At 43.7% G+C, this 12,852-nt stretch overlaps 1 protein-coding gene across 2 annotated transcripts; it reads left to right on the top strand.

The window, feature by feature from the left end:
* Window positions 1-4,194: 4,194 nt before the first annotated feature.
* zgc:112083 lies at window positions 4,195-9,083 on the top strand. 2 transcript variants are annotated; one of them, XM_023966666.3, is made up of 10 exons: window positions 4,195-4,301; window positions 4,781-4,988; window positions 6,390-6,616; window positions 6,749-6,860; window positions 6,993-7,145; window positions 7,262-7,336; window positions 7,554-7,674; window positions 7,782-7,920; window positions 8,091-8,215; window positions 8,315-9,083. In XM_023966666.3, exons 2-10 carry the CDS (start codon window positions 4,838-4,840, stop codon window positions 8,730-8,732), a joined length of 1,521 nt encoding a protein of 506 aa, XP_023822434.1. In that variant the 5' UTR covers window positions 4,195-4,301; window positions 4,781-4,837; the 3' UTR covers window positions 8,733-9,083. The 2 variants fall into 2 exon arrangements, with proteins under 2 accessions (XP_023822434.1, XP_023822436.1); XM_023966668.3 differs by having other exon boundaries at window positions 4,205-4,305.
* The last annotated feature ends 3,769 nt before the right edge of the window (window positions 9,084-12,852 follow it).

A 12,852-nucleotide genomic window follows, 5' to 3' on the forward strand; every position in this document is an offset into this window, starting at 1 on the left:
TGGAAACCAGGTGGTAGAGTACTAGTGGGTAACTAGCCCCTCCAAAGAACAATATATATATATATATATATATACTGTACAGTACCAGTCAAAAGTGTGCACACAGCTCATTCAAGGGTTTTTCAAAGCCCTTGAATGAGTAGGTGTGTCCACAATTTTGACTGGTACTGTACATACAATGTATATATTTCCTGATCTTTCTTATATCTCCTAGATATAGGACAGACACTTCAAAACCTTATTCCTCATGATTTCTTTTTTACTGTCTATTTTGCGATGTATGAATGTGTTATTCAATGCGTTTCTATGGACTTTAGTAGTAAAGGCCAAATTCAATATTTTATTAAATAATAAAAAAAATATTTTTKGGGGATAGCTAAAGGGGTTTTAAAATAGCTAAATGATCCATGAAAATAGCTAAATGATCCATGATATGACCATCTTAAAACAATTCCAAATGTTGGTTTAGTACACCCCCCCCAACGGTTTAAACTTTAGAGGTTAAACTCAACCAGCAATAACCTCTCCTCCAGTTTTATAGTCTTTTGCAGCTTGTTCCAAGACCAAGGAGCATTATAGGAAAATCATATTTATCCCATTTATGTTCTGGCCTTAGGAACCTTGAAAGATAATAGTAGCTGAGAACGGAGACTATACGTTTGTGATGAGCTTGTAAGTGAGGAGCACAGATATGTAGGCAATGGTCCAAGCACTGTGTTGTACACAAAGATGTACCAATGCTTCAGCCTTCTCATAGGAAGGAAGGGCCACTTCACCATGTTGTATAGATCACAGTGATGGGTGAGTGGTCTTGCATTTGTTATAAATCTAAGTGCCCTGTGATAAACAGTGTCCAGCATCTTAAGGGCACTGGCTGAATATGTTTTGATTCAAGCTACTATACAACATAATTAAACCAGTGGTACTTACATAAAATAAAGGCAACCTTGTTAAGCCAAAAGAATGTTCTTTCTTGCATTTTCACTTTTTTCTTTCCTATGCGCATCTAATTTGAACCCAGCCCAGCTATGTGATGTGAGGCAGAGACGATTTCCTTGTTCACAGATGAGAGGCGAGGTGTGTGTGGCAGTTAATTTTGTTTGGAACCACCCATTTGCTCTCAGATTGTGTCAGCACCTCCCCTGTAGTAAAGTCGTCAATAATGTCAGTGGGTCAAAAATATTATTTCATTTGAAGTGTTGCAAATCAGTACCTTAAAAAAATATAGATATTTTTTTATACATAAATTGAAGTTGTATGACTGAATGAGACATTTTCTCAACACTTATTGTTGTCCGAACGCTTGTTGTCTTAGTAGGATTCTCATTCTTTCACCATATAATTATGGGTAAGGGACAGGCATAACCTGTAAGATGGATCAGGGAAGTGTTGAATTCACAAATATGTTATGGCAGGTCTGAGGGTGGACACCATGGTTCTTAGACCACAGTTGGTCATTCATAAGAAACTTTGTGTGACGCAGCACCTGGTAACCAGCATGTTGGCAATATAATTTTAAAATAGACTACTTACACAAAACCTCAACCTCAACTTTACAAATTGTAAACCATAAATACATATACTGTAAAACTGGTATATAGTGTAATGTATCAATTTCAATGTTCAAATGTTTCTTACACTTTATGAATAGCTATTTCAGCTCCAAACTATGTATGTTACTCATTACCAATCAAACAAGGAAATTGATGGAGAAATCATACTCATTATGGTAATATTTAGTTATATCATCTCATTCCTGGCATAGGGAAGTTATTGTTTTGTTCCACACAGCAAATCATTTAACAGATCACAGTTAAAAAAGGCTGCTGAAAACGACAGCCCTGTGTTTCTACAGGAGAGTGCGAAAAGTGATAATTATACTGACAGCAAAATGTTAAAATAGTCACAATGGGATAATTATCAGGTCATTTAAAATAAAATACCAAGAGGCTAAATCATTGTTCTAGTTGGATATAGTCAGCAAAGGGCTCTCAATAGACATATTTTCATATACCGGTAATCACTGGCATTAGCACACACCACGCAGCCCCTGCAAGGCGGGGGGGGGGGGGGGGGGGGGCACGAGCTTTAAGTTGGGGTCCTCCTGGAGGTCGGGCCCCACAATAGCATATGAACACGTGTAAGCCATTGTTTGTTTTATTTAGGAAATTAGCTTTAAAACTGCAACATTTTCTCTCAGACTATAATAATCAGTTGTATGACTGGATGAGACATTATTTTCTCAACACTTATTGTTGTCGAAAGCTTGTTGTCTTAGTAGGATTCTCATTCCTTCACCATTTAATTATGGGTAGTGGACAGGCATAATCTGCAGAATGGATCAGGGAAGTGTTGAATTCACAGAGAGGCCTTTGATATGTTATGGCAGGCCTGAGGGTGGAACACAATGGTAACCACATTCATACAAAATGTAGTGTGACACATCATCTGGTAACTAGGATGTTGGCATAGGGAATTTATTGTTTTTGTTCCACACCAAATCGTTTAACAGATTACCTTGAAAAGGCTGCTTAACACAATAGCCCTGGTGGGTTACTACAGGAGAGTGGGAAAAGTGATACAGCATATGTAAAAATAGTCACAATGTGATAATTATCTGGAGTATTTCTCCTTTCTTATCCAGTGTCCTGTGTGAATTTAAGTATGCTCTCTCTCTCTCTCTCTCTTTCTTTCTTTCTTTCTTTCTTTCTTTCTTTCTTTCTTTCTTTCTTTCTTTCTTTCTTTCTTTCTTTCTTTCTTTCTCTCGGAGGACCTGAGTCCTAGGACCATGCCTTAGGACTACCTGGCCTGATGACTCCTTGCTGTCCCCAGTCCACCTGGCCGTGCTGCTGCTCCAGTTTCAACTGTTCTGCCTGTGGCTATGGAACTCTGACCTGTTCACCGGACGTGCTACCTGTCCCAGACCTGCTGTTTTCACATGAAATCAAATACCTAATACACATGTAACGGATGTGAAATGGCTAGCTAGTTAGCGGTGTGAGCGCTAATAGCCTTTCAATCGGTTACGTCACTTGCTCTGAGACCTTGAAGTAGTGGTTCCCCTTGCTCTGCAAGGGCTGCGGCTTTATGGGTAACGATGCTTCGTGGGTGACTGTTGTTGATGTGTGCAGAGGGTCCCTGGCTCGCGCCCGGGTCGAGGGGACGGACTAAAGTTAAACTGTTACATTGATGCTGTTGACCCGGATCACTGGTTGCTGCGGAAAAGGAGGAGGTCGAAAGGGGGTTGAGTGTAACGGATGTAAATGGCTAGCTTGTGCGCGCTAATAGCCTTTCAATCGGTTACGTCACTTGCTCTGAGACCTTGAAGTAGTGGTTCCCCTTGCTCTGCAAGAGCTGTGGCCTTTGTGGAGCGATGGGTAACGATGCTTCTTCGTGGGTGTCAGTTGTTGATGTGTGCAGARGGTCCCTGGTTCGCGCCCGGGTCGAGGGGACGGACTAAAGTTAAACTGTTACACACACAAATTGAAAGGGGTGAATGAGAATATGTAGATATAAGTATATAGATGAGCGATGGCCGAGCACTATAGGCAAGATGCAATAGATGGTATAAAATACAGTATATACATGTGATATAAGTAATGTAAGATATGTAAACATTATTAAAGTGGCATTATTTAAAGGGGCATTGTTTAAAGTGACTAGTGATCAATTTATTAAATTGTCCAGTGATTGGATCTCAATGTAGGCAGCAGTCTCTCTGAGTTAGTGCTAGCTTTTTAGCAGTCTGATGGCCTTGAGATAGAAGCTGTTTCTCAATTTCTCGGTCCCAGCGTTTTATGCACCTGTACTGACCTCACTTTCTGGATGATAGCGGTGTGAACAGGCAGTGGCTCAGGTGGTTGTTGTCCTTGATGATCTTTTTGGCCTACCTGTGACATCGGGTGCTGTAGGTGTCATGGTGGGCAGCATGTTTTCCCCCGGTGACGCGTTGTGCTGACCGCACCACCCTCTGGAGAGTAGATTTAAATAGGGGAGTAGGGTGGTGCTATTTTTATTTTATTCATTTTTAGAATGTTTTTGTGAGTGTAGTGTTAGATGGTAGGGTATTTGTTTATTTATTTATTTTTTCAAGCAAAGTATAAGGGAGTTTACTCCAGTCTAGTAGGTGGAGGTAATGCAACATTTTGGATGCCAACCACCGTTAAACCTCGTCGATGAACAAGAAGAAGAAGCAGTTAATGTGGGAACTTCCTGTTTGTAGTGTGACCGGAAGTGGATAAAAACATTGGAGGGAACGAAAAATATTCTGAGATCTTCTGTTGAAAAGGACAACATAGTCTGTAAGTAAGTTCACATATGGTATTTAGCTAGCAATGTTATTATAGTAATGTTTAGGGAGCTTGTATATTGTATCAGAATTTGTACAAAGATAAAGGGCTAGCATTTGGTAACTAACTAAAGTTTACGCACAGACAGGGGGTGGGGGTTGGTTATAAATATATTTGGTTTACGACGCTTTCCAATGTTGGAAATCCCAGCTAGCTAGCTAACGTTATTAAAACTGCCTGCCAGCCAGCTAGCTTTGTAATGTCATGTTAGGTATTTGGCACAGGCACACTGTAAATATCTCACACTTGAAGCTAGCTGGCTAGCTAAATAGCATTGTTAGTCATATTGGAAAAATAGTGACCAATTGAAGCTTGTGCCAGAATTAATCCAGTTTGGTTATAATGGTGTTGTGAACTGGCTAACTAAATCGAACCTGCTTATAGGACTGTTTTGGCTATTTAGCTATCACCTGCTGTTGTTTTGGTTCTAGGTGGTTTGGGACTGGTGTGGCAGCTCTACCTACCTTGTGTCCAGCTGCCAGATCACCATGGCGAAAAGGAGGAGCCTGTCCAACCTGGTGGTGTCTTGTAAGTGGGCGTCTTGCACCTTCAAAGGCCACTGCATGGAGGAGCTCAGCGAACACATGTCACTGCACCTGAAGGATCACCTAGGAGACAGAGATGCTATGGAAGAACTAGGTGGGTTGGTCAGGGGACTGGCAGATGACAGCTACATCAGTGTCTCAGTATTGTCCCAATAGCTTCTGTAGTCAGGTGAAAGCAAATGTAGAATTTGAAATCTTTTTGGCCCCTGGTCAGTGATAACACACCTCCAAACGAGCTTCAATGCCTTACAACACTCCTTCCGTGGCCTCCAACTGCTTTTAAATGCTAGTTAAACTAAGTGCATGCTCTTCAACCGATTGTTGCCCGCACCCGCCCACCCAACTAGCATCACTACTCTGGACGGTTCTGACTTAGAATATGTGGACAACTACAAATACCTAGGTGTCTGGTTAGACTGTAAACTCTCCTTCCAGACTCACATTAAGCATCTCCAATCCAAAATTAAATCTAGAATCGGATTCATATTCCTCAACAAAGCCTCCTCCACTCATGCTGCCAAACATATCCTCGTAAAACTGACCATCCTACCGATCCTTGACTTCGGCGATGTCATTTACAAAATAGCCTCCAACACTCTACTCAGCAAACTGGATGTAGTCTATCACAGTGCCATCCGTTTTGTCACCAAAGCCCCATATACCACCCACCACTGCGACCTGTATGCTCTTGTTGGCTGGCCCTCACTACATATTCGTCGCCACTGGCTCCAGGTCATCTGTAAGTCTTTGCTAGGTAAAGCCCCGCCTTATCTCAGCTCACTGGTCACCATAGCAGCACCCACCCGTAGTACGCGCTCCAGCAGGTATATTTCACTAGTTATCCCCAAAGCCAACACTTGCTTTGGCTGCCTTTCCTTCCAGTTCTCTGCTGCCAATGACTGGAACAACTTCCAAAAATCACTGAAGCTGGAGTCTTATATCTCCCTCTCTAACTTTAAGCATCAGCTGTCAGAGCAGCTTACCGATCACTCTACCAGCACACAGCCAATCTGTAAATAGCACAACCAAATTCCTCATCCCCATATTGTTATTTATCCTCTTGCTCTTTTGCACCCCAGTATCTCTACTTGCACATCATCATCTGCACATCCATCACTCCAGTGTCAATGCTAAACTAATTATTTTGCCTCTATGGCCTATTTATTGCCTTACCGCCCTACTCTTCTACATTTGAACACACTGTACATCGATTTTTCTATTGTGTTATTGACTGTATGTTTGTTTATGTGTAACTGTTGTTTTTGTCGCACTGCTTTGCTTTATCTTGGCCAGGTCGCAGTTGTAAATGAGAACTTGTGCTCAACTGGCCTACCTGGTTAAATAAAGGTGATAAAAATACTTTCAAGGGAAAGTAGTCAAGAACAGGAAGCCAATGAAAAGTACTGAGACATAGTTGATTATATGCTGACCAGAATATCACTAACAGCACCTACTGCCTTTCGCCAGATAACATGTGTTGTGTTGCTCCCTCTAGATGACTATGCATGTTTGTGGGAGGGCTGTGAGTTCCTGGCTATGGGCAGCCCCAGGGAGCTGGAGATCCATGCTCACTTCCACACCTTCCACAGCAAACTCAAGTTCATTGGGGAGCAGATGCTCAAGTCCCACCCCAACTTCCCCAGCTGTACCCAGGACCTCCACAGCAACAACCTGGTCCCCGAGATCTCAGAGGGGCTTGTGTGCCAGTGGGAGCACTGTGATGTAAGTTAATAATACCATGGAGGGTGATTCTGCATCCCACTGTTTGACATCTCCCTTATAATCCAAATCCACTGCCACCCTCAGTGATTCTGTGTATGTGATGTACTTAATGTTTGTTGTTTTTTGCTACAGAGTACATTTAACAACCCGGAGTGGTTCTATCGGCATGTGGACATGCACGCTCATTGCACTGGGCTCTCTCCTCTCCCAGACCAGCAGCAGGCCATCTTCTGCAGCTGGAAAGGTACTGCTAGGAGCAAGGAAGGGATCACATTATACTGTATCAGCACAGCCTTTCCTGCTGTAGTGCTACATTGAATAGACTGGTGTTTTGTTGGCCTGCTTCAGCTGATATCCTCTTCATGTGTTTCCACAGGTTGTGATGCATTCTTTAAGATCAAGTACCGTCTGCGGGAGCACCTGCGCAGCCACACTCAGGAGCGTCTCGTGGCCTGCCCCACCTGCGGCTGCATGTTCTCCAGCAACACCAAGTTCTTCGACCACATCCACAGACAGGCCGAGCCAGAGGGTGAATGGGCTCAGCTCTGCCTGGCCAGAGTCACTGTTTTACAGCTTATAGGCAGATATGTTATTGGCTTAGACRTGTACATTTTTATTTGATTGAATGCCCTCTGATTTTTGCAGAGTCCCTGGTGTGTGAGCATTGTGACAAAGGCTTTGCCAATGAGAGACTGTTGAGAGACCATGTACGACAGCATGGTGAGTGTGCTGTTCTCCACCACTTCTGTTCAGTATTATTTAGCTCATTTTCCATGTCTGGCTTGGAAATGTACATCTATTAGTCAGATTTATTTTAGTTGTAGTGCTATCAATAGGGTTTGTCAATAAGATATTTTGATTGGCTGATGATGGCTGTTGTCTGTGTCTAGTTTCTTTCACTGTAAACCTTATGAGTGATCTATCCTYTGCCTCTCAGTGAACCATATCAAGTGTCCCCTGTGTGACATGACCTGCACCTCTCTCGCCACTCTGAAGATCCATATCAAGTTCCGCCACTGTGACGAGCGACCCTTTCCCTGTGACTTCTGTGAGAGCAGGTTGTTGTTCCACAAAGTCATCACAACTTACTGACCCTTACAGACTGTAAACATATTGTGCACATATTATTTTGCTTACACTTTTGTTTATGATGCATGTCTCCCAGCTTTAAGAACCAGCATGACCTGCGGAAGCACATGGAGACACATAATGAGGGGGCGGCCTACCACTGCTCTGTAGAGGGCTGTGACTACTCCTCCCGCATGGCCCACACCATGAACCAGCACTACAAGAGAGTACACGAGGTACTTGAGACTGTCTGTAGGGGACGCCAAACACTCACTCACTGCTCAATAGACCTACAGAATCAAGATGGTGTCAAAGCTTGACTTTTTCATTTTCAAATATGCTTTTGGGTTTGTGGAATTTTGATCAAGTGTACTCCACTTGACACTTGTGTAATTCTCCTCTGTAGGGTGGAATGGTCTCGAAATACAGGTGTCATCTCTGTGACAGAACCTTCTCTTGGTGTTACACACTCACTCTTCACTTGCGCAAGAAACACCACCTGAAATGGCCCTCTGGACACTCCCGCTTCAGGTATGAACAACGCTTCATCTTTCCCTTGTGTGATTAGTTAACATGAGTTAGTCAGTTTTACCATAAGGGGGTGGTTGTTGATTATTTGGCTTGCTCCAGATACAAGGAGGATGAAGATGGCTACCTGAGGCTGAACATGGTGCGTTACGAGACAGTGGAGGTGACTCAGGAGATCATGAAGAACATGGCTAAGAAGAGGACGCTCCATAAGGGCCCCGGGTCCAGCAGCCGAGCCAAGAGAGCTGCCATCCGGGCAGCCAGGAGTCATGGCTCTCCCCCTGGCTCCTCCTCCCCCTCCTCTTGCTCCTCTTCCTCAGAGCTCTCTGCAGGGGAGGAGATGTCAGCCCAGCCCAGCCCCAGGGGCAGTGACTCACCTGTGTACTGTGTACTGAGTAATGTGTCTGATATGGGGGATGACCCCGACGCCACCCGGGATGGCTCTGACTCCTGTGGGCCCTCAGGTGCTGTGAGGGCCCTGACTGAGGTGGCCAGGGGTCTGGGGATGGATGTGGTGTGATCACACACAGACCCTCCTTATTCTAGTGGTCCAAGTAAACTATTGACGTTGCCACATTGTTGTCTCCAACCTTGATCCTGTAGACTAAAGTAGTGATACCAACTTGAATTGTATCTCAATGAATAGGAATATTCCAGCCGATGAATGCAGCCATTCATATCTAACGCACTGTCATTCCTTTATGAAATGAGCACTTGGTTGAAGAAATACAGATCCAGTATCTTCTCAGGACCAGTGTTGGAGACCACTAATGTAGCATTACTGAATCACTCCAATGTTACAGCTGTGCTGCATGTATGATGGCTGGGCTTAACCTGGGATGGACTGTTTATTAAAGTTCACTAAATGTTAGTGTCTCTGGAAGAGATGTGACAAGTTGACAAGAATGTGAAGACTGTTAGTGCTTACTATCCCTGATCAAATGTTTTTATTTGTTAGTGTTTTACAGTATTAGCTTTAATGCGGCGAGGGCGTTAGCAGCATCAGAATGTGACCCCATTGACAGCAGTTTTGAAATCGCCTCAGGTTTGTAGTGTAGAAGTCTGTCATGTCACTTTAAAAAAAACTATTTTCCATTAAGTTATAGGTCTTAGGTTTTCCTTTGTGGTCACTGGATAATCTGATTTCATTAATGCTGTAGCTTTTGATTTGACCTAGTTTTTTTAGATTTAAGTTTTGTCAGTTATATTTTTGTATGTCCATTTTAGGAACAGTAACCTGACTAACTCGTGAGTTAAAATTTTATGAACGAATTTGGTGGATTACACTTATGTTGAACAAAATCATAAATTTACAGGTGTTTTAAGGGATGTAAATAGTTTTTCAACACAGTAGGTTGTCCTTTATCTGTGTCATACAGGTAATAATCAGAATCACAGAATTTGTCTTAAAGTACCTTGCAAGCTCATAGAATAGCATCTTCTGATTTCTGTCATTACGAGGTAGTCCTGTGGGGAGCGCCAGACAATGGCAGAGAGAAGGGGACCAGAGGCACCAGTGTGCTTAAGGACCCAGGGGGAAGAGTTCTGTTGGGGAGGCTACTCTGGGGGCTCTGTGTGAGACCCACCATGGAAATATGTGACCCGGGAATAGGTGGAGGTCAGGAGGCTGGGATGGGGGAGATGGCTGCCCATGGTGGCAGAATGGAGGCTTTGCTGGTAGTATTCCTCTCTGAGCATGTTCAGACGCTCTCTCCATGAGGTAAGCCCTCTCCTCCTGCTTCAGGGCCAGTGAGGGGTGATGGGGTGGGTGCGGAAAGCCGTGATGAGTGTCTCTGTATGAACAGTCTGCTGCCTTCAACAGCCTGGCCCCCACTACACCACGCAGAGGATCAGCCCTCATGCTCAGCTCTTGACGGGAGGAGACAGGGAGATCCATACCTCTGTATGCATCCCATAGTGGGTCTCTTAACGGAGGTCCCAGGGAAGTGCAGGGTAAGAGTGCCTCTCAGCTCCTGAGTAGGGGATGAGCCGAATAACAGGAGTGCCAACATGAGTCCGGGCCAGTTTACATACGCTATTTACTGGGTAGAGTACTGGAATAATGTTTCCTATGGTCATGTGCTACATCGACATGGAGGAGGGTGTGTGTATTGGAGGGGTCAGAGATGGTTTCTCTGTGGGGTCCTGGAGTTGAGGGCCATCATTGAAATCCTGGTCATCCTCTCTCTGCCGCTTCATGGCCTTTATGTAGTTTTCACACTGAAGCCCTCTTCCTGTAACCTGACACCCAGCTACGGCTGCCATTGGACCACTAACCAGGTTTCAAGGTCATTGTTTGAGGAACAGACTTCTCTTTAGCACGGTGAACTGTCAAGAGTCCCTGCAACATTGTGGCCTGTTTCTCCACTATGTACTGTTTCCCCTCCATCTTCTCTCTGGGTAGGTGCAGCTGCTTTCCCCATTCCCTGTCCTGAGGTTCCCTGCTTGAATCTTCCTGGTTGTTCAGGTTCTGTAAAGCGTGCAGGTTGGCATTCAGAGGACAGGAGTGTCTTCTGCTGCCTGCTCCACCACTCAGGAGTTCCTCCTACTTCTCCATTTGGTACATTTATATTGTCCTTGTGGTAGATCATGGGATAGTCTGTATTTAAGAGGAGAAAGAATAAGCAAGTCAAAGAAATGTGAATTTCAAAAGGCAATTCCCTCCTTTATGATTATATTGTCATAATACTGAACCAATGCTGAAGGGAGACTGAAGGTGCTACTCACTTAGTGCTAGGATTGTCATTCCACCAAAGGCTGACACTCATTGTTCCCAAACCTCCAAATGAAGGATGTGTACTGTGTGACTCTGGAGCAGGAGAACAATRGGAAAATGCTATGTTGAGTAATTTCTCTCCGTGTTAGATTACAGTACTCTAGTGAGATAAGTCATCTTTTTAAGGAGGTTAAGTCTTTGGTCCCTGTCCTCACCTTGGTTAGAGAGTGGGGTGCAGGACTGAATAAGGTCCTGCTGATGGTGGATGGCTTGAATCAGGTCAGGACCAGCAGGCTGAGTCGGAAACTCCGGCTCGATACCGAAGTTGATTGCTTGTGAGTCCACTTGCATTTTCTGCTGAGAAATGGAAGGACAGACAGACAGAAAAATAGTGTCAGTTATGTGTGGCTTAGATACAAATAATAATTTTGGGATTTTATATACATTTTAGTGGATGTTCAACACATTTTCATACCTTCACCCTCAGCTTATGGTGGTGGATCTGCTATGCAATGCGGACATGCATTGTATGCCATCTTCCTGGTCTCTGAGACAATATCCAGTTCAATAGGTCGAAATAGAAACAGAACTCAAAACACTTTTCAAATGAGAACATTTTGGTGATACTCTATGAAGATTTAAATTAATCTAAAGGGTACTTACTCTTGGATTCTTCTGTAGGTGCTTGTGTGACCCAGACCCAGTCCTAGGTCCTGGTGCCATGTCTAGAACATTTGATGTCTGACAAAGACAAGGAAATGTAGACTTCTGATCACACACTACTAACTCATGACACCATAACATGATGATACCTAAATTATATATATTTTGCCTCAGCCCCAACTTCCTAGTTCCCATTACTCTCTTTTCCACTGGTACCTTGGGAGGGCATGCCTTTGGCTGGAAGGCCCCCTGCAGGGCGCTGAAGGGTCCTGGATGGGGGACAAAGCTGGCTGCCATGGGGGCCAACCCTGGCATCACATGGGGATGGGTCACCTGTAGAGTAAAGAAAAGCAGTGTATGAGAGAGAGAAAGACTTGCATTGTGTCTGTAGAATGGATCCACATTAGTTGAGAATTTGACAAACTGTAAAATAAAATTCAAAGAACATTCATTAGATTTGTACAGGCTTCATCAATATAATTTATATAAAACAGTAGTACTTCAAATCAAATGTTATTTGTCACATGCGCCGAGCACAACAGGTGTAGACCTTACAGTGAAATGCCTTCTTACAAGCCCTTAACCAACAATGCAGTTAAGAAAATACCTTTAAAGAGCAGCTTTAATTGAACTTCTCTGTACATTTCTGTGTGCTGATGTTGGTGTTAGTGGACCTCAGAGGACAGGTAGAGGGTGGTCCGGCCAGGAAGCGTGAACTCATCTGATGCAGCACACTGGGCTCTGAAGAGGACGAGCATAGCAGACATAACAAACACATTCCATGTAACTGTAATAATTTCTGCTATATTGTGTCTGAAGATACTAACTGATATCTGTAAACAGGACCACTCCAAAAGGCTATATAGGGAGAATGACAGCTAAGCAGATGAAGATGTACCTGAGTAGGAACTACCTTCTGGTTGCTGGGCAGCAGAAGGCAAAGCGCTCACCGAGAGCAGTGGGGTAGGAGGAGATAAGACAGTGTGTGTTCCCCCCTGGGGGGGGAAAACACACACTTACACACACCAACTGATTCATGGACTGCTGAATGTATATTTTTCTCTTGCTTTGTTTTCTCTTTTCCACTCTGATAAGCTACCCAGGAAAGGGCTGAAAATAGCCCACATTAATAAACAGTCGAGGCCAAAAGTTTTGAGAATGACACAAATATAAATTTCCACAAAGTTTGCTGCTTCAGTGTCTAGATATTTTTGTCAGATGTTACTATGGAATACTGAAGTATAATTACAAGCATKTCATA

The sequence above is a fragment of the Salvelinus sp. IW2-2015 genome, linkage group LG22 (genome assembly GCF_002910315.2).
Source record: "Salvelinus sp. IW2-2015 linkage group LG22, ASM291031v2, whole genome shotgun sequence".
In the NCBI taxonomy this organism is placed as follows: domain Eukaryota; kingdom Metazoa; phylum Chordata; class Actinopteri; order Salmoniformes; family Salmonidae; genus Salvelinus; species Salvelinus sp. IW2-2015.

Excerpts from the sequence above, each read along its gene's own strand:
- zgc:112083 (XM_023966666.3), top strand. The coding sequence starts at position 4,838 with ATGGCGAAAAGGAGGAGCCTGTCCAACCTGGTGGTGTCTTGTAAGTGG. Across the intron at positions 6,617-6,748 it reads GCCAGTGGGAGCACTGTGAT|AGTACATTTAACAACCCGGA; the intron begins GTAAGTTAATAA and ends TTTTTGCTACAG. Across the intron at positions 7,146-7,261 it reads CAGACAGGCCGAGCCAGAGG|AGTCCCTGGTGTGTGAGCAT; the intron begins GTGAATGGGCTC and ends TGATTTTTGCAG.